Below are 21251 nucleotides of genomic sequence, written 5' to 3' on the forward strand. Positions count from 1 at the left end.
GGCAAACTCTGGCTCATTGGTGGGGTAGTGGAATATAGATTTAGCGCAAGGGTGCCCCCTTTTCTACTCACTGCCCACCTGATTAATTTTAACACTTTTTCGAAGTTTGACGGGCGGAAATGAAATATTCTCTTTGTCTGAGTTTCTGTGAAGGTAACGATGCCTGCAAAAGACACTGAGTGACAGTGCAGGAAATGGATTTTCTTTCACAGTTCCATGATGCAGTTAGGACACCCAAACAGTCGTGCTTACACCACAAGCCAATTTCTTCTTCCAGTTGCAGTTCTGACTTGAGGCTATAAAGTTGTGTTTGGGCTATACCACTTCAGTTTCCAACTTGGGGGCTCATAAGAGTTTTAATGCCTCTGTATACATGCCTTTCTGTTGCTAGAGGTGGTGGTGTCTAGAGTTTCCTCCCTAAAATACAAACCTCAGAATAAGGCATGTAAAGGTAAAGGGACCCCTCACCATTAGGTCCAGTCGTGACCGATTCTGGGGTTGCGGCCCTCATCTCACTTTACTGGCTGAGGGAGCCGGCGTACAGCTTCTGGGTCATGTGGCCAGCATGACTAAGCCACTTCTGGCGAACCGGAGCAGCACATGGAAACACTGTTTACCTTCCCGCCAGAGCGGTACCTATTTATCTACTTGCACTTTGATGTGCTTTCGGACTGCTAGGTTGGCAGGAGCTGGGACCGAGCAACGGGAGCCCACCCCGTCGCGGGGATTCGAACCGCCGACCTGATCGGCAAGCCCTAGGCTCAGTGGTTTAACCCACAGAGCCACCCGCATCCCAATAAGGCTTAAGTCACCCTTAATTATAGTTATGCATGAAACTTTGCCCGCATAGAAGCTACTCTCTTATTCAACAACTGGTGCAATGTTTGCTGAATGCGGGGTACAGGAAACACAGATGCCACATTTTTTGTTTTGTTTTGTTTCAGCTTTTTCATACAGTACAAATGAGGCCCCACAACAAAATGTTACAGAGCATTCCTGAAGTGCCCGATCTGAACCTGTGGCTGAAAAAAACAACAACACACTTCTTCATGTGCAATAATTGATTTTTGTTTGTTTGTTTGTTTCTGAACATTAACAAACTGCAATCAGGGCTTTCATAAACTCTCTCAGCCACAGCCCCTTCCAACCTGCAATATTGGGACAATGAACATTGGTATCAGCTTTGGAAGTGTTATTAGCAGGGCTATTTTTTTTTCATGCTCCACACTAAATAAGAAGAAGGTTAGAAATAACAGGAATGCTCCTCTTTGTTGCTGTTTTACTGCCTTTTTCAAAAAAGCAACTAATAAGTGCAATTAATAATAATAATAAATCATGAACTCACAGCACTATAACTTTGGAACAATGATTATGTTTACTCTGTTATGGCTTTTCTGTCTCCCCTACTCTGATACACCTAAGAAATACTGCTTGTAACTTGTTTCACAAAAGATGGACATGCTTTAATACCTCAGCTCTTTCACAGAGCAATTGATCAACACAGCAGCTGACATTTGTTCAAGGAGCATGAGGGTAAGGGCAGAACACTGGACTTCTCTCTCCTTCCCTTAGCTTGCGAAGGCTAAGTATCCTAGTCAGCATCTTGCTGGCCTATAATGTGACAGCTCCAAGTTTCCTGGTAGAAAGGGGAGTGAATAGTGTTGTGAGATGCATTGAAGCCTATATTGTCCTAATATATGAAAGTGATGGATCTGCTTGAGGAGCGAGATACAAGATATAAAACCTCTCTTTTTCCTCTTTATTTTATATATATAAATATGGATTCTGACATTCTATAAACAACAATATCATATAAAAACAATGATAGCACTGTACATTTTCACTTGGCTTTGGCCACCAAGTTATTCTGGCAGTTATGAAGCAGCTAGTGAAAGAGTCTTCCTTGCATGAACCAATTCAGTTGCAATAAAAACTCAAGAAGGACCTACAATAAGGGGGAAACTGGCGCTTATATATTCTCAAACTAGAATATATAAAATAAAAGAAGTTTGCAATATTATATATTAACTTGGGGCTAGAGACAATAGTAATAAAAAAACCCAACAGCATCTTTGTGAAGTTGCAATCCTCTTCAATGGCATTGCCATTTCTGAATATTCTCAGACACAGTTCAGAGTCTTATGTATTACATTTTAACCCTGTACAGAGGGATGTGCACATTTAGCTTATTTCCTGTTCTTTCCAGGAAGGATATCTGTAATCCAGTAGAGAAACAGAGAAGAGATTGCCTTGGCATGATCTGCAAAGGAGAAAGCAAATTCTTCATGAAATGTCAATAAGATAGTGTTCAGTAAACAAATTCCGAATGATAAAAAAAACCCAAGTAGACATCTGTTTCCATTTTGGAGAAATATGAAGGGAGAGGGGGAGACACCTATGCCTGGGAGCTACAAACATGCAAAAACTTCAAGATTTCAAACTCCTAAAATAAACAGTTGCAGCTGTGACATGAGTTGCTTTGAGCAGGGATAACTCCAGACTTGAATGGTTAAGTATAATTACTTTATATAAGGCAAATAGGAACTTAATGAAACGAGCAGCTTTGGATAAGACCTTTATTACAATTTTAGGGTTGTATCCAACAAAATAGTTCCAACAGCATGAGGATCTCCATTTGTACAACATAACGTCCCTTCACTTTCATCTTCCTGTATGCCTCCTACACCTCCCCCAGATCTGCTCTGGAGAGCTGGGGATTTCTCTTTCATGAGCTTCCCCATTCCGTATGCCCTGCTCAACCCAAGCTTGTGGCCAGGTCCTCAGCACTCCTTAAACTTACACCTGGAAATCTCTGTCTCTTAACAACAGTCTCTCCTGTTCTCTTTTCACTAGCTCTGTGTACTTGGCCTTCCAAAAATCTCTGAACAAAGTACCTGCCAAACCCAAGACTCTTGAGTTAAGGAATAAGAAGAGAGGCCTTCTTGTGGATCAGGAATTGATTAAGTTGTAGGAAGCAAGAAGCAGAAATTTATGGACAGTTCTCCCATTGGATGGATGTAGGGAGTAAAGTCCTCTAAGGATCAGTACAGGGACCTGTGCTTTTTAACTTGTTCATAATCTAGAGTTCGGGTTGAGGAGTGAGGTGCCAAGTTTGCTGATGTGATAAATTGTTCAGGGTCATCAAAGCAAAACAAAAGGTTTGCAAAGAGTTCCAAAAGGACCCTCCACACTGAGTGAATGGGTTATAAAATGGCAAATGCAATTCAATGTAAACAAGTGTAAAGTGACGCATGGTGGGGCAAAAGTTCTTAATTTCACATGTGGATGGAGAAAAGTTTTTCTCCTTCTCCCCTAACATTAGAAGGCCTCTCCTCCTTCCGGAGGGGAGGTGTTGTGGGCGGGAGATGACTCCCGCGTCACGCAGGGGGCGTAATGCCCCCTGCCCCATCCACATGGCTGGCGCGCCACACCTCCTGGTTGAGCACCCAATCGGGCGGCTTGGTGGGGACGTGGTTTGCTGCTCAAGATGCAGCCGTGTCAGCCATTCAGCCCATTTGCTCACCTTAGGCTCGGGTGGCGGTTAGGCATTGGAATGTGTTGTTGGTGTGTGGAAGGGCAAGGTGCGGCCATCGCCAACCCCTTCAAATTTGGGTATTCCGGTAAAGGAATCTGGCGGTCGTGAATCCTGTCCGATGCCTGTGTGGCAGGGGGCCATGGCACGACCCTCTGTGACATCAGAGGAGAGCTTATAGTTGTATTAGCATCAACAGGCTCCCCCTACTGGTGGTTAACCCCCTCTTCAGACTCACCCCTCTTCGAGTGGGTGGAGTCAAATTTTCCGTGGTCCAATGCCTAAGCCAATACCTTCTCATTTGCTGTAATCAATAAAGGACTTTTTCACACAGCACATAGCTAAACTATGGAATCCATTTCCATAGGTGACAGTGATGGCCACCAACCTGGATGGCTTTCAAAACTGGACAAATTCATGAAAGTAAAGCCTATCAGTTGCTGCCTTCCGCAGGATGGGTGGGTGCTGTTGAGCTCAGGTCTTGCTTGAGGGCTTCTCATAGCCTTCTGGTTGCCACTGTGAGAAGAAGATGGTAAACTTATATGGACCACTGGCCTGATTCAGCATGCTCTTCTTATATTCTTACGGTATTTGCCCATCTTGGACAAATATATAATAAGAGTATAGCCACATTGTGGCTAGGCATTTTTTCACAGTGCTAACTACTGCAGTATAATTATTTTTAAGCTGCCTCCTCTTTGATTTCTTCATCTTTGCACATTGCTTTCTTTTCTTGATGGCAGTGCATGTGAAGAATCTAGATTGCGCATCACGGGTGGAAGGTAAGAATACTGTATGCTGACCGAGAGAAAGAATAGGTACACGGAGGGAAAAGAATTAGAGGACAGTTCTGCAGTTGTTGCTCTTTAGAAAAAGATCTTGACAGAAGACATTTTTAGCTCTTTAGTGGGTGATAATTTCCTAGGCAACAAGAGAGAAAGCTATTTTTTACTTGATGTTTGCCAACAATAACAACCCCCCCCCCAAATGTTAACAGGCAGACTTTGGAAAAGAGGGCACCCTAAGATGGTGGTGGCTGAAGGAGTCCATAGACTAGAAAAAGGAATGTCTTTACAACAAAACTAAACAAAATCCTCTTTGCTCTTTAGACTATGGATATCCAGTGTTTGGAATAAACTACTTTAGTTTATCGAAGTTCAATGAATCGAATGAATCGAAGTTCAATTACTTCAATAATCTCCAAACTTCATCCAAAAGTAGTTCCCATAATTGCTGGATGAACTGGATGGGAATTCAGTTCATTTTGGGGTAGAACCTTGAACAATTTCTAGTTCATCTTCAAGTTCATTTGATTACATGGGTTGTTGCTGTTGTTTTTAAAATCTTTAGATTCTTTGGGCCTTTAAGCTTTGAGACCACAATTGTTGGGAAAAATAAATAAAACAATTCACATTCCACTGTGTGTATGTTTTAAAGTTTTCTTATTCTGAAGTATATTTTATACTTCAGCCACAGCAGCTTGTGATGTTCTGAATGCTTAAAAAATGGCTGAGGATCACTGGATGCACCTGCGTTGAGGAATGAACTGAGCAGAAACTAAAGCTATGAATTTTGTAAAGGTATGAATGTAGAATGGGATTAGTTCCTTTTTGGACATGTTAAATTGAATTAGTTGCTTTTTAAAAATAAACTTTCTTTCCCCCCCAAAAAAGATATTTATTAAAGTTTTTAAAGTATAACAGTGAAAATACAAAATAAAAAACAAAATACAAAATACAACATAAAAACAGTTAAAAAACAAATAATTTTCCATAACATATCTTCCTTACGCTTATTTCCCCAGACCTCCTCATACCTCCCTTCTTTGTATTCCACTTCAATTTGTTAGTTCAGCAAATCCTTACCATTAAGCTTTTACCCATTTGTAAACCTTTTTTTCGTATCTCCTAAAGCATTACAGTTGGAAACCACTTAGTTTCTATCCAACATCCTTCTAACATTCATTAATTTTACAATATTTCTGTAAATAGTCTTTAAATTTCTTCCAGTCTTCTTTCACCAACTCTTCTCCCTGGTCTCGGATTCTGCCAGTCATTTCTGCCAATTCCATGTAGTCGATCACCTTCATCTGCCATTCTTCCAGAGTGGGTAAATCTTGTGTCTTCCAATACTTTGCAATGAGTATTCTTGCTGCTGTTGTAGCATACATAAAAAAGTTCTGTCCTTCTTTGGCACCAATTGGCCGACAATGCCCAGGAGAAAGGCACTTTTTAAAAATAAACTTTCAAAAGCTCTGTAGATATCCAGTTCCAAGAGTTCCTATTGCTCCTCAGTATATGTGATTCTACTACTTTTCTGCTTAGCTCCCCACAAAGCGGCATGGGATATTCTGTTCTCCACAGCGGCATTGCATCTCCCAGATGTTCTGAAATACACGAAGTAGCTGCCAGAAGGGACTCCTTTTCAGTTGGCCCATAACCCCTGAGTCCAGGCTAGTCTGCTTCGGTTTATTAGAATATGAATGGAAGCAGCTGTTTGAAATATTGTTTTAATCAACAACAAGAAGAAAACCCTTGACAATGAAAGCAAGGAAAATCCGATTTCCTTTTTATTCAGCTTTTGTATTAATGCAGTGCCACAGCTGCCCTCCCTGCTCCTAGGCCTTTAACGTGGTTTGAATTGAAGCGGTAGCTGTTACACTTTCGAGCCTTTATATTTATGACGATTCCAAAAAGCAACTCAAGTTCTCTTTGACATCAGCTCCAGTGAAATATTGAACCTTCGTAAGTATATAACATGTGGCTGACTTTCATACCTCTGGCCAGTACGCTTGTTATTGGCCTATCATAGGGACATAGGAGTCAGACCACAGGTCAACCGAGTTCAGTATTATCTGCACCAGGGTGGTCCAACTTTTAATAAAAAGTGGGCCGCAAGAGTACTTCAAAAGGGAACCCACAGGCCACACACTGCCTTGTTGCATGAGGGGGGTGAGCCCAAAATTTGATGATGATGATGATGATGATGATAATAATAATAATAATTTATTATTTATACCCCGCCCATCTGGCTGAGTTTCCCCAGCCACTCTGGGCGGCTCCCAATCGAGTGTTAAAAACAATGCAACATTAAATATTAAAAACTTCTCTAAATAGGGCTGCCTTCAGATGTTTTTTAAAAATAGGATAGCTGCTTATTTCCTTGATATCTGATGGGAGGGCGTTCCACAGGGCGGGTGCCACTACTGAGAAGGCCCTCTGTCTGGTTCCCTGTAACCAGACAGACCCTCCATGCCCCTGCAACCCTCATGCTGCCTCCCCAAAGTCAGCTCAGCAAGGTGCGAGGCTGTGGCAGGGTCCTAGAGCCCTCCCACCCCCTTCCTAAAGCTGGGGAAGAGCTAACTAGGCTTTGGGAAGGAGAGAGGAGGACTCTAGGACCTTGTCAGAGCCCTCATGCCTCATTCCCAAAGCCCAGAGCCTCGCTTAGCCAGCTTTGAGAAGGCAGCCTGAGGGCATCTAATGTTGCCAAGGGCTGCCAAAAATGGTCTCAAGGGCTGCAAGCAGCCCTTGGGCTATGTGCTGGACCACCCTGATCTACAGTGTCTCCAGAGTTTGAGGCAGGGGGTGTCTCTCAGATATACAGTGGTACCTCGGGTTACAGACGCTTCAGGTTACAGACTCTGCTAACCCAGAAATATTACCTTGGGTTAAGAACTTTGCTTCAGGATGAGAAGAGAAATCATGCAGCAGCGGCGCAGCGGCAGCAGGAGGCCCCATTAGCTAAAGTGGTACCTCAGGTTAAGAACAGTTTCAGGTTAAGAACAGACCTCCAGAACGAATTAAGTTCTTAACCTGAGGTACCACTGTACCTGGAGATGGCGGGGACTGAACGTGAGCCCTACTGAATGCAAGACAGATGCTTTACCATAGCAATCAATCAATCAATCAATCAATCAATCAATCATTTTATTTGTGGCTTGTCCCAGATTCCTCTTCTTGTCAATTCCTCCCTACTGGAGGGCCCTCATTCCCTCACAGAGCTACAGTTCTTACGGTGGTTAAACAATGACTTCCTCTTCCCAGGAAACTCTGGAAGTATAGTTTGATGAAGGAAATAGTGGGTCTCCTAACAACTCTCAAAACCCTCAACAAACTATTGTCCCCAGGTGTCTTTCTGGGAAGCTATGGTTGTTTAAAGTGGCATAATGATGCTTTAAATGTACCGCTATATTACAGGCAGGGCCGCGGTCTAAAAACAGGTCTGCCATATTAATGCGGAAGGCTGTTAATTCAATGTGAACAAACCCAAGTCAGTTTTCGGAGTGCAGGACACCATATGCAGTACTTTGGATCCCGACCAATGTTTCTTCATGCTTCTCTTTTACTGGAGAGTTCCTAAATAGTATTTAAAAATCTGGAATTCGGGGGTGAAGGAGTCTTATTTTCTCATTCTATCTGCTTCTCTTCCTCACACGTACTGCACACACACCAGTGAACCATTTTCAGAGTGAGGTAAAGTCAGGTGTGAAGAGAATTCTAAATGGATGCTTTAAACCACTGTAAGGAGTGAGGAGTGTTTATGCCACAGTCGGATTTATGGAGAACAGCGCACCTTATGAGAACGAAAAAGAACGGGGGTTGTGAACCATGCCTTGCAGCTATTCTCTTCTGTTTTCTTAATTGAAAATAAAACACTCAGAATGCTATCTCGTAAGTCCTAGTCTTCCCCTCCACCAAAAGGTAACTAACTTGCATGAAGTTAGAAGACAGCAAATGTATAATTAGAAAAGAAAATTATTTGGCAGAGTAAAATGTTTTGCTGCAAAACTTCCACATCATGAGCGAAAGGCTCAGGCTACAACCCTATACTACCTCAGAGCAAGTCCCACTAAACTCAACAGGCCTCACCTCTGAGTATGCTTACATTTGCACAGCCAGTGATATTTAGTTTTCTAATTGGAACTGTGTATTACTGTGTCATGGGCAGAGGAAAGGGTAACAGCTAAAACAGGGCCACCACTGACCCCTCTATATTGGACACCCTTGAGACTACCTTTACACACAGACTGAGAAACAAAAAAGTAGACTGCCTTTGAAATATATATTTTCCCTGCGCATGGAAAAGTGCCTGGAGGCGGTTGGAGGATGGATGGCAGCTAACAGATTGAGGTTGAATCCTGACAAGACTGAAGTACTGTTTTTGGGGGACAGGGGACGGACAGGTGTGGGGGCTTCCCTGGTCCTGAATGGGGTAACTGTGCCCCTGAAGGACCAGGTGTGCAACCTGGGAGTCATTTTGGACTCACAGCTGTCCATGGAGGCACAGGTTAATTCTGTGTCCAGGGCAGTTGTCTACCAGCTCCATCTGGTACGCAGGCTGAGACCCTACCTGCCTGCGGACTGTCTTGCCAGAGTGGTGCATGCTCTAGTTATCTCCCGCTTGGACTACTGCAATGTGCTCTCTATGTGGGGCTACCTTTGAAGGTGACCCGGAAACTACAATTAATCCAGAATGCAGCAGCTAGACTGGTGACTGGGAGTGGCTGCCGGGACCAAATAACACCGGTCCTGAGAGATCTGCATTGGCTCCCAGTACGTTTCCGAGCACAATTCAAAGTGTTGGTGCTGACCTTTAAAGCCCTAAATGGCCTCGGTCCTGTATACCTGAAGGAGCGTCTCCACCCCCATCGTTCTACCCGGACACTGAGGTCCAGCACCGAGGGCCTTCTGGTGGTTCCCTCGCTGCGAGTAGCCAAGTTACAGGGAACCAGACAGAGGGCCTTCTCAGTAGTGGCGCCCGCCCTGTGGAATGCCCTCCCTTCAGATGTGAAGGAAATAAGCAGATATCTTCTTTTTAAAAGACATCTGAAGGCAGCCCTGTTTAGGGAGGTTTTTTAATATTTAATGCTGTATTGTTTTTAACACTTGATTGGAAGCCGCCCAGAGTGGCTGGGGAAACTCAGCCAGATGGGCGGGGTATAAATAATAAATTACTATTATTATTATTATAAAATTCTGCATCCTAGTTTTCAAGGAAAGGAACAATAACAGCACGTTTGTGTGCACTGAACTTACCGGGAGGCATCACCGACTTAGTGTGGAACTCTTCCACGGCCGCTTTGAGTTTCTCTGCATTCTGCAGAAATACAGGAGATGTCATCTCACGCAAAAGAGTGACGTCTGACAAAGGCATGCTGCGAGATTCAAGACTCTGTAAAACCTCCTGAACGCTTTCTGAATTCACAGCTGACTCTGCACATTTAGATCGTTCTGGGGGGAGGGGGGGGTGGAAGAAAAAAAAGCAGAACAAGAAAGAAAAGTTCATTTACAAAGTCTCCTCTTTATTTATATACCGTATTTTTCGCTCTATAACACGCACTCGACCATAACATTCACATAGTTTTTAGAGGAGGAAAATCCGTAGGCATGCCACCCGTAGGCATTCCCTCCATAACACGCACAGACATTTCCCCTTACTTTTTAGGAGGAAAAAAGTGAGTGTTATGGTGCAAAAAATACAGTAGTTATTGATTAACTACCCTTACTTTTCAACATCGCTTGATTATTTTGATTTGCAACGCTTAAAAGAGATGCGTTATAATGCATGTCACATCCACAGCAGGTACTTAAAAGCACACTTAACAAACATGGCTCCCCCCCCCCAAGAATCCTGGGAACTGTAGTTTATAATTTGCAGCAGCTTTAACAAAGTTCCAAGGATTCTTTGGATGAAGACAAGTGCCTTAAATATTTGTTAAATGTGCAAGTGACCACTGTGACAAGCCATTTACCGCTTGTTAAAACGAATGAGATAGTAGCTATGGTAATGATGGCAATATGGCAAGCTGAAAATTTCTGGTGGCATTGTATACCAAAGCAAAACCAGAGGGGAGACTGACCATGACTTAAGAACAAGATAACCTACTACAGCTATTTGTAGCTTTAGAGTTATCTCTTGTAGCAGGGATGAAAGGTGAACGTAAAAGCAAATGCCTTCCAGCATTACGTCCTGTCACTTTTTGCTCTCTTTTACCCCAGTCTTTCAACCATCTACCATTACCACCCTTAGTGGTACAAGTTTTAAACTTGTAGTTTGCAATGGTGCAGGAAAATATGTAGATCTGTCTGCAGAACCACTAAGTCATAAACAGTTTGCCATGAGGGGTGGCCTCTATGTAGTTTGGAGTTGAAGTGGTCACTGTATCACAGGTTCCGAGCACAGGGCCTTGGAAGTTTCTCAACGTGTCTGTCTGAAATCATAGGATGAAATCATATTCTGTGACATTGCCCAGTTGCTTCAAGTTTCAAGTCAAGCTTTTCTTGCCACTGGGTTATACAGAAAAATGAGCAAAGTCATTGTTTAATTCATGCCCATAGAAATAAATTCCACTGACATCAATGAAACTCATTTTAAGTATGCTTAGCCAACACGATAGCCTTCAAATGTTGTTAGGAGTTTAACTCCTATCATCTCTTGCCAGCATGGCCTAATGGTCCAGAAAGATGGACGTTTTAGTTCAGTAACAACTGGATGGCACCACATTGGCTGCCCGGACTTAATTCTGGTTGTGTGATCCACTCACAGTGATCCACTCACAGTGCAATCTCTACTCAGAAATAGGTTATACTGAATTCAATGGGGTTTACTCCCAGGGTAAGTGGGGTTAGGACTGTAGACTAAGATTACAATCCTATGCATACTCACCTGGGAACAAGCACTACTGAAACCAGTGGGTCTTACTTCAGAGTAAACATGCACTGGGTTGTAAAGACAGGGTTTTTTGTAGAGAAAATGCTTTGAAAATAGTTGCCCTTCCACTGAAACACTTGTTTGCTCCAACAGAAGCAAAAGTGCTGTAAATATCTTTTCCCATTTGCTATGATGAAGACATTATTACCAATAGTTATAAATACTACTACTACTACTACTACTACTACTAATATATTATTTATACCCCGCCCATCTGGCTGGGTCCCCCCAGCCACTCTGGGTGGCTTCCAACAAAACACTAAAATACAATAACGTATTAAACATTAAAAGCTTCCCTAAACAGGGCTGCCTTCAGATGTCTTCTAAATGTCAGGTAGTTGTTTATCTCTTTGACATCTGGTGGGAGGGCGTTCCACAGGGCGGGTGCCACTACCGAGAAGGCCCTCTGCCTGGTTCCGTTGGGCAGCATTATTGGCTATTATGATGAGGGTTCTGTATAATGTGCCCACATTTTTTTCATATTCCTGTTGCCTTAGGACAGCAAGTTGCCTCAGGACAGCAAGTTAAAAATTCATTCCACAGAAGAGATCTACACTTTGGGGTTTGGGGCACAAGACAGAGAAAGAGTCAACATACATTTATTTCTCCAACTCAAAGTTACTGGTGATATGGAGGAAATGTACCTACTGTCAGAGAAATAGATTTCCTGTGCTGCTTGCAAAAAATCCAAAATGTCATCTACATTGCTATCTGCCTCTTCAAAGTCGGTTCTTTCCTCCCTCTCGGGCTTATATGTGAAATCTATACCAGTTGGCTTTGTCAGCAAACCAGCTGCTCTCATCTTTTCCTTTTGCCGCTTCTTTTTAATTTTCCTCTTTTTGTTTCGACTTAGATTTGCGCCTTCTGTGTGCCGCAGCTGTAAATTATCTTCAATCAGATTTTCATGCTTCCCACACTTTGTTTGGCCTCCGTGTAAATTATCCGGGTTTTGCAAAACATTCTTCCCTTTCCTCCTTCGGGTGCGCTTTCTCCGGGGCTGTCCTTGATCATTCTCTTCTGCAGGTTTAAAAGAAACATTACAAATAAAAGTGAGATGCAGGAAGCAAGCGACTCTTGGCCGTGCTTCATACAAACGCCCCCTTTCTCCTGTTTCTGCCATGTTTCCGCAACTCTGATACGTTGCAGAGGATTTGGTTCAGCTACAATGACGGTGATGATTCATTCAGCACATTCAAATGTACACGGTGCTTTAAAGGGCAACATAAGAGAAAGGGGGGGAAAGGCAGGCACCAGTAACAAGGAGCTGAAAGCCTGTATTTCAACAGTAAAGGTAAAGGGACCCCTGACCATTAGGTCCAGTTGCGGACGACTCTGGGGTTGCGGCGCTCATCTCGCTTTATTGGCCAAGGGAGCCGGCGTACAGCTTCCGGGTCATGTGGCCAGGATGACTAACCCGCTTATGGCGAACCACAGCAGCGCACGGAAATGCTGTTTACCTTCCCGCCAGAGCGGTACCTATTTATCTACTTGCACTTTGACGTGCTTTCGAACTGCTAGGTTGGCAGGAGCAGGGACTGAGCAGCAGGAGCTCACCCCGTCGCAGGGATTTGAACCACCCACCTTCTGATCAGCAAGTCCTAGGCTCTGTGGTTTAACCCACAACACCACCCGCATCCTGTATTTCAACAGTAGGGGGACACAAACACAAAAAGAGGGGAGAAAGGAAGGCAGAGGAAATGAGAGGTGTGAACCAGTGCCAGTTCACATACTTAGGATTTAGTTTAGTTAGGGATAAGTTATAGACTACAGCTACAGGCTTCAAGGGAAAAGGATTTAAAGGGAGAAGGATGGCCTCGTAGAGGACCAACATTATTATGCGCACCTACATCTTAATAAACCAGCAGAGGGGACTCCCAGGTTCAGGGGAAGGACCGTCACGCAGCACATGCTCTCTATGCAGAAGTCCCAGCACAACCTGTGCTACCTCCAGTTCAAAAGGTGATGGGAAAGACCCCAGCCAGAGACCCTTAAGAGCCATTGCCAGGTGGACAATATGGGGCTAGATGGGCCAATGGTTTGATCTTGTATATGGCAGCTTCCTATGTCCGTACACCTCAGTCATTTTTGGTGGCTTACTCTTGCACGCTATTATACACCAAATTTCAGAGCCGCACAGGATTCAACTCTACACGCTGCAAGACAAAAGCAGGTCGCCCTGTGTCTGCCTCATCACTAATGAAGAAAAGAAGTGAGAAGAAGTGAGTGGTGTTGAAATCGTCCTCACTGGCAGGTTTTCTAGTATAGGTGCCTCCTCCCAGCTCTTCTGAACCCAATTATTCTCCATTGTAGCTGCCATAGTCATTCACATACCTTAACCTTGGTATTTATCCATAAAACTAAACTGCTGCAGTAAGCCCCTAACTTACATGGGGGTTATGTTCCAGGGATCTTTTTTTTGGGATGCTCATTCATTCATTTATTCATTCATTGTGCAGAAATAAATGTGTGTAAGTTGTGGGCTTCCTATACTTGCATTTTCTTTAAAAACAAACAAAATGGCATCTGGCTGCTCATTTCGACTCACACTATCCTCCTCTCTCTATCATAGCTTTCTTATTTGCCTAATTATCCGGATAGATCCGAGACCACGTAGTGCAGCCCTGACTCAGGGTTCAGTCAGTTTGGCTCAGAACCACTCTTTGCTCCCAAAGCCTGAAGTAATCCCCGACCCTTAACTCCGCCTCAGATACACTGCTCCAGAGAGCACATCTGCCTGTCAAAGCCCTTGAACGTCTGCCAGATGCCTTGAACTACCTCCTGTCCCAGCTAATAACAATCCTTTATGTGGCCTAACTAAAATACTACCTCTCATAAATCTCATGAAGTAGATTTTAAAAGTAGAGTAAAGAAAACACAACCCCGCTACCATTTAGGAACTTTTCTTCTTAACCGCTTTAAATAGTAAACTGGCACCCAGCATTCTCGGCGAATGAAGGCAAGGATACTGGAATCATTGGCAGGCAGATGAAGCAATGCATTTCCCAGGGACATGGCCTGAAGTTGCAGGATTCAGCAAACCTTGCAGAAACTAAACTGGTCTGGGTCAGTGTGGCGATCACACAGGGTCCCTGGACGCTTCACCGTCTATTGATCCCTGTGCCACCACTTGATTTCTCAATGCCACCACCCAGGCCCTATCTGGTACAATACTGAGTCCAGTCAGGTTTAAATTGGAACATAAACTTCTGTTTATTTATTGTGGTTTAACAAGCGTGTGGTTTCATAAACGGTATTGGTGAATTACAATCATAGGGTGCCTATCTGCTCTCACTCACTAAACCACCTCTCAGATATTTACTTGTCTTCCTAGCTCCTAACTGTTCCTGACTCAACTTATTTCGCTACACTAACTCAACCTACCCACAGACTCTAACCCAATTCACTCCCACTCCAACCAACCTCCCAACGAACTCTCCTTTTGACCCTCCCAGAGCTGGTTTTATAGTCCCTCTGACTCCACCCCCAGGGTTCTAATTGGGTAGCGTGTTTAACTAATTCACCTCCAGCACTCTCATATGTTAACGTCACAGTCAGTACCTCACTGGGAGACTGCCTACAAACCCCATGTTTTCTGCCTTGAGTTCCAAGTTGGAAGAAACGATAAAGATATGCTGAACAAAATAAATAAAGCAAACTTTGCACTTCTTTTCTAAATTTGCTTACAATTTAATTCCGTAGGACCAATCTATAGACTAGAACTGGACAACTCATTTAGGGGTTTTTGTTTAAAGCTGATTTGCATTAATTTGTCTTCACTTGCAAAGCTTGGAAGGGAGACCCACCAAGAATTAGAACAGCCTCTACCACCTATTTGACAAAACCACATGATACTAGACTAAGGACAGTATAGTGCTTACAGTGGAGAGATAGGACTAGTAGAGCCTGGGTTCAAATCCCCACTTAGTCATGAAACTCACTGGGTGTACCTTGGGCTAATTGTTATCTCCCACTCTACATGATAGGTTGTAAGGATAAAAAGGGAGAGAGAGAGCTAAAATGCCTTCCACCCTGAATTCAGTGAAGAGCAGGAAATAAACTGTAATGAGAACAAACACGCTTAAGACATCATTCTATAATCCTCTCTCCCTCTCCATATATGATCACATAATGGAACCTTATTTGTAGCCATGCCAATGGCTCTGATAAGGCTGTCCCAGGAACCTGCCAAGGCAACCCTGACGAAAGAGAGTAATGTATGAGAGTTGACTGCCTTTAAAATGCTTTATTTCCACTAGCATGGCCTTTAGCATCCAATATTTGTCTGGCAGCTTCCCCGTAACTCATCTCCTGTCTTTGTAATAATAAATTTGCTCTAAAGATGAGGAGCTGCGGTTTTATTTTTGCTGCCTCTCCTTTCTTGAGCTTTGTTATCTATGATACGCTTCCTCTCTTTCAATACCAGGCATCAGACCGTCAGTTTCTCCTTAGCTGACGAATGTGTGACTCACTACAGAGTAGTCTGTGGTACTTTCTACAAAGGAGGAGGCAGCAGGGAATAAAAATACATTTGCAATTCAACATCCTGGCATAGCAAAGACCGAAATGATTTGCACTGGGTGCCTACATTCAAGAATGCTTCACCTGCGTGACATTTGAAATAGCCATCTTCTGCAGGCAGATGAGAAGTAGAACAAATTCCTGTAAAATATCAGCAACGTAAACGGCAACAAAATAAGTTAAAAATAAAATAAAATAAAAATAATACTGAAAATGATGGAAAGATGAAAGAGTCCTCACCAGAGAGGGGTGGCAAATCAAGCTGTTGGACTATGCCGACATGGCAAAACTGACCAGAAAGCTCAGAAACCAAGAAGACAAAAACTTTAAGAAAGAATGTGGGAAAATTATAATTTACTTAGGAGACTATTGTAAGGAGATGAAAACATTGGCAGGATTCTAATATCACTTGTAATGTATCAAACACTATTGACAATATGGACAGATACAAAATATAGATTATGAAATAATATGCAGTTGAAAATGTTGACAATAGGACTATTGGAGGGGATGGTGGGAAGTCTCGAGATTCAGAGAAATTTCTTTATACGGATATGTACTTGGTATTGTTACAACTTTACACTTGTAATATCAAAAATGATTTCAAATAAGTTTTGGCTTCACTTCTTTTTTTAAGAAATTATAACACAATGGAGAACTAGCATGGAGCCTTTGACAGGCCATTGGACATGTATCAGGAAGACATTGGATTAGAAATTTGGTAACTACGGTTACTAGAGAGCCTTGGACTAGTCACCTACATCATAGAGTTGCTGATGAAATGGCCCAGCTCACCAAGATATTCTTTGGACAGAGGATGATAAATGCAACCATTCACAAATACAGCTAAGTGAAATTTGCACACCACAGCATTTACTATTATGCATGTACTCAGTGTAAGGGGTGAAGATAAGGAAGGCAGAGGAGGTAAAATATAACTTAGACTGTTTCTTGGGTGGGTGGGGAGGAAGTGTGCAACTCAGTAGGCTCAGAGCTTCTTCAGTTTAGCACCTGCAACAACTAATTGCTATTAAGAAAGCAGTAAGATTATCCTCTTTACCTTGCAACTCAAAGAACTGCCAGGTGGTTTTACTGGAACAGTTATATTCATAACCTGAGGATATTTTTTTTAAAAAAAATCAAAAACTTTTTGATGTACCTTAACAGTAGCCTTCTCTTTTTTTGTTTCAACTTTTGCAGGTTTCAGAATTGCACTTCGAAGTAGAAAAAAAACTGTTTAATTCCAGAAGGCTTCAAAGAATTCGGGGTGGGAACATACAACGCCAGCTGCCGCAGAGACAAAAGCTCTGCAGACAATAAAATCGTGTTTATTAAACAATGTAAGAGTCATTAACATTTGCGGTTTCAGTGGACATAAATTTTGATGGACCAAAGGAATCTGGTTATTACAGATATTAGATGGAGAAGGAATCTTGGGTGTCTCTTAGTGCAGACCCAGGTCACTGAGCCTAAACTTAATTTTTTTGGGGGGGCAGGATGGCTGGGACAGAAGCAGGCCTGCATGCCCAACAATCCAATTCCACTAATACCCAGCTCTCACAACCAAAATGTACATAATTCTGACCAGTGTGCAAAACATTGCTACTTATTTGCATCAACATGCTTCCCCACAAAGCACTGTGATTGGAGTGGCCTTGAAAAACCACCCACAGCTAGAATTGTCCATCAAAAGGAAAGAACTCCCACTAGCCTCTCTACACCCCCCCTTCTCTCAAGTTGTGGGGTTTCCCCAGAGAAATGGTTTCAATTCATGGGGGGGGGGAGGGAAATGGGGAAGGTAGCATATTTAACTTTTGGGGGGAAACAGAGGCAACAGACCTACTTGGATGTACGTATCGGGTTTCATGGTTAACAGCACAACTTGACTTGAAAATCTGAGAGTCTGCCTCAAATCATCTTGATTTGCTTCGTTTGGGGTACACACAGAACGAATGCACACGCCGAGTATTTTTTCCTTTCCATAAGAGGCAATTTGATGCATTCACCCCAGAATTGGAGCCTGCACACACACACACACACACACACACACACAGAGAGAGAGAGAGAGAGAGAGAGAGAGAGAGAGAGAGAAAACTGAACTAGCTTTCTAACGTAATCTGATATTCAACATGTATATGAATGTATGAAAAGGACTGGTCTGCCAGAAAAGAAACTTGGTAGTACATAGAGGAGTTATTGGTGGGAAAATATGTTATAAAATTACCAGCCTGTGTTGTAAAGTGTTACTCACAGTTCAAACTGTCAGCTACTGAAAACAATTAGTGTTTCGGCTCACTTCTGTGTGACAGCCAATTTACAGCAGAGAATTTCTACCCCAAGCCAATACCGCTATTGGCAATCTAAACCCCAAGAGAAAAAGTAGTTTCCAGATGATGGGAACAAAATTCACTTTCTGAGCACATTTTCCCAATTCCTCCAGTGAGCTAATAGTGGATAGATTCCTCTCTTTGCTGAATTCTGTCTGCCAATTATTTTCAATAAAACAAAATAATCTCCCTTGCCTGCCTTTCAGTAGAAAAACACTTTTTCAACATCCATGATAGTGAAATCAGGATAGAAAAAAAGACACCAAAAGTTCTGTAAATCCAGTATTAGCATCTGATTAACCTTCTCTAAAGGTAAAAGGTAAAGGGACCCCAGACCATTAGGTACAGTCATGACCAACTCTGGGGTTGCAGCACTCATCTCGCTTTATTGGCCGAGGGAGCCAGCGTACAGCTTCCGGTCATGTGGCCAGCATGACTAAGCCGCTTCTGGTGAACCAAAGCAGCGCACGGAAACGCCGTTTACCTTCCCGCAGAGTGGTACCTATTTATCTACTTGCACTTTTGACGTGCTTTCGAACTGCTAGGTTGGCAGGAAGCCTTCTCTAAAGGAAATGGCTAATTGAAAGCCACCCCAAAGCTTTAGCATGCAATGGACCGTAGGAACACGGTCACGTTTTCCTAGCTATGTCTTCTGCTCTCTTTTTACTAAAGGCAAGGATTTCCCTCTAGATGGCTAACAGCCGTCCTTAAGAAAGCTGCAGCAAGAAACAGTGTTTTGATCTTTTCTTCTGTGCTGGTGGGGGCCTGGCCTGACAGGCTGTAACTGCTGCCCACCCCAAAATTGGGGAAGCAGCCATTCACTGTCATCACTTCTCTAGAATGTCAGGTTCAGTAGCAAAGCACACAGTTGCGCCCTGGAGAAGCGGCAACACGTCTCACACAACCACCTGCCAAGTGATCTTTCTTGTTGCCAGGGCAAACGCAGAGCTAGCGACCCGCAATGTTGTAAGGACATTTTGGTCGCCGGAGTTTTCATACGTGGGCAGCCTGGAAATGATATGCTTTGGAAGCCAGGCCACGGCTTGGCAAAGGGCACCTTGAGCCAAATCAGATTTTGTCGTCCTGTGAGCCACTCACTTCCTGTGTGCACTTAGTGAAACTGACATTGGTTAGAGAAGCAAGCAGGAGGAGCGTGATGGGAGAAGAGAGAACACCAATTCTGTTTTATTTTTAGGTCGGCTTTTTAAAAAACTCTTAAAAAGAAAAAGGAAGAAAAAAGAAGAAACGGTCAGCGATAGCTTCGAACATATATAATTGAATGATGATGATCTTGATCTGTTAAGACAGCAGGCTGGAGTGTTTCTTCAAGTAGTTACACCCATCAATCCTTTCGGATTACGGTGGTGGATTAGAGAGTCTCATTGGCCAGCAAAGAGATTGCCAAAGTCCATTATTTTGAACAAATAAAGCTTTTGTTTCCAGTATCCAGTGGAAAACCTGTTTATACAGTACAAGGTCATACCGAAAAAGAAGGAAGTCGGAAAGCAAAATACGGACACACTTTCTCAGGGTATTAACTGTACAGTGTGTACCTCGGGTTAAGTACTTAATTCGTTCCGGAGGTCTGTTCTTAACCTGAAACTGTTCTTAACCTGAAGCACCACTTTAGCTAATGAGGCCTCCTGCTGCTGTCGCACTGCCGGAGCACGATTTCTGTTCTCATCCTGAAGCAAAGTTCTTAACCCGAGGTACTATTTCTGGGTTAGCGTCTGTAACCTGAAGCGTATGTAACCCGAGGTACCACTGTACGTCTAGAACTAGGCAATCCATGCCTTCCTCCAATATGCATTTAAAAATTCACCTAGACTTCTATATTATAGACTGTAGAAGTCTATCAAGTATATCATACACTCAAGAGAGTATATATTAACAAAACAACAGTGTACAACTTGGGACTGGGACCCTCAACACCTAAATGACCACCTTTCTGATGATGATGATGATGATGATCCTCTTGCCTTTTCCTCAGAAAAGGGACTCAAAGTAGCTCGCAAAAATTAAAACAAGCATGGATAAAAAACATAAAGCTGAAAACATGTAAAAGATAGTAATTAAAGAGTAATTAAGCTATAATAGAATTAACATGATCTAAAACAACTTTAGAAAATCTAATATGTCTAGAAAAAACAGCAACATCATAACACAATGAAAAGACCTTTCCTTAAAAACAGTCAGATCTCAGAAGCCTGCTGGAATAAAACAGTCTTCATCTGCTAGCAGAAGGAGAACAAGAGGCAATGTGGGCGAGACCACAGAGGCGGGTGCCCTGGGCGCAAGATTCTTTGGGTTTGCAAAATTTCAAAAGAAAAAAAAGTAGTAGTAATAATAAAAGTAATAAATATAAAAGGATGCTACTAAACCAGAAGTGGTTTTTTGTGGGTTTTCCTACGGAAAAACAACAGTGCTGTACACTGTTCCTGCCACGGGGCACCCAGTGCAAGTACACATTCTGCTTAAATCTTGCTCCTTAAAGAGCTCTCATTTATTCTATTTATTTAAATCATTTATATTCCAGTCTTTAACCATTTTGCCCATGGCACATTAACGGTCAGTTGCAATCCCACTTTCAAAGCTCACAAAAAAACAAGTATAAAAGCAGAGGAAGCCATATTGCTCCATTAATATTTTTATTAGCAACCACCAAAATGGAAGTGGGAAAATTCTCTCTCTTCATCTCCTCCACCCTTCACTTCCTCTGATGCAGGGTTCTGTGAACTCAACAACTTGCTCACTATTTTTTGGCGTCTTGGTTGGTCCTAATAACGACACTGCCAGACTGCGGATAATAGGAACAACCAAGAAAATATTATACGCCATGGCGAGAGAATGTGGCTAGGTTCGAGATTCCAGATCACCTGTCAAATAGGCACAATTGAGGAAGGAAGGCATTACCTCACACACGGTCTGGGGTGGTTCAGTCACTACAGCAGGAGATTTTTAATCTCAGGGTTGTGGGTTCTTGTATTGCAGGGGGTTGGAATAGATGACCCCTGGGGCCCTTCAAACATGGATGATTATGATGATTATCATATTGGTGGTGACAATTTTACATGGGGGGTTCCGTTCCTGGCCCCCAACACACATAAGCCCACTCTGCCCTGTTACATCACCATTACAGCCTCTTCCGGTTCCAAAAGAACCTG

General features: G+C 42.9%; 1 protein-coding gene across 1 annotated transcript in view; it reads right to left on the reverse strand.

Moving 5' to 3' along the window:
• Positions 1-1356: 1356 nt before the first annotated feature.
• Positions 1357-21251, reverse strand: part of ERICH1 (glutamate rich 1) — a 73675-nt gene continuing 53780 nt past the window's right edge. The window contains exons 4-6 of the mRNA XM_082215639.1: positions 11891-12259; positions 9568-9762; positions 1357-2260 (exon numbers count right to left, since the gene is read on the reverse strand). Of these exons, the coding sequence (XP_082071765.1) occupies positions 2187-2260; positions 9568-9762; positions 11891-12259 (638 nt within the window). The 3' untranslated portion in view covers positions 1357-2186. The remainder of the gene's footprint in view (positions 2261-9567; positions 9763-11890; positions 12260-21251) is intronic.

This window comes from Podarcis vaucheri (assembly GCF_965113315.1).
Source record: "Podarcis vaucheri genome assembly, chromosome: 3".
Classification (NCBI taxonomy): Eukaryota; Metazoa; Chordata; class Lepidosauria; order Squamata; family Lacertidae; genus Podarcis; species Podarcis vaucheri.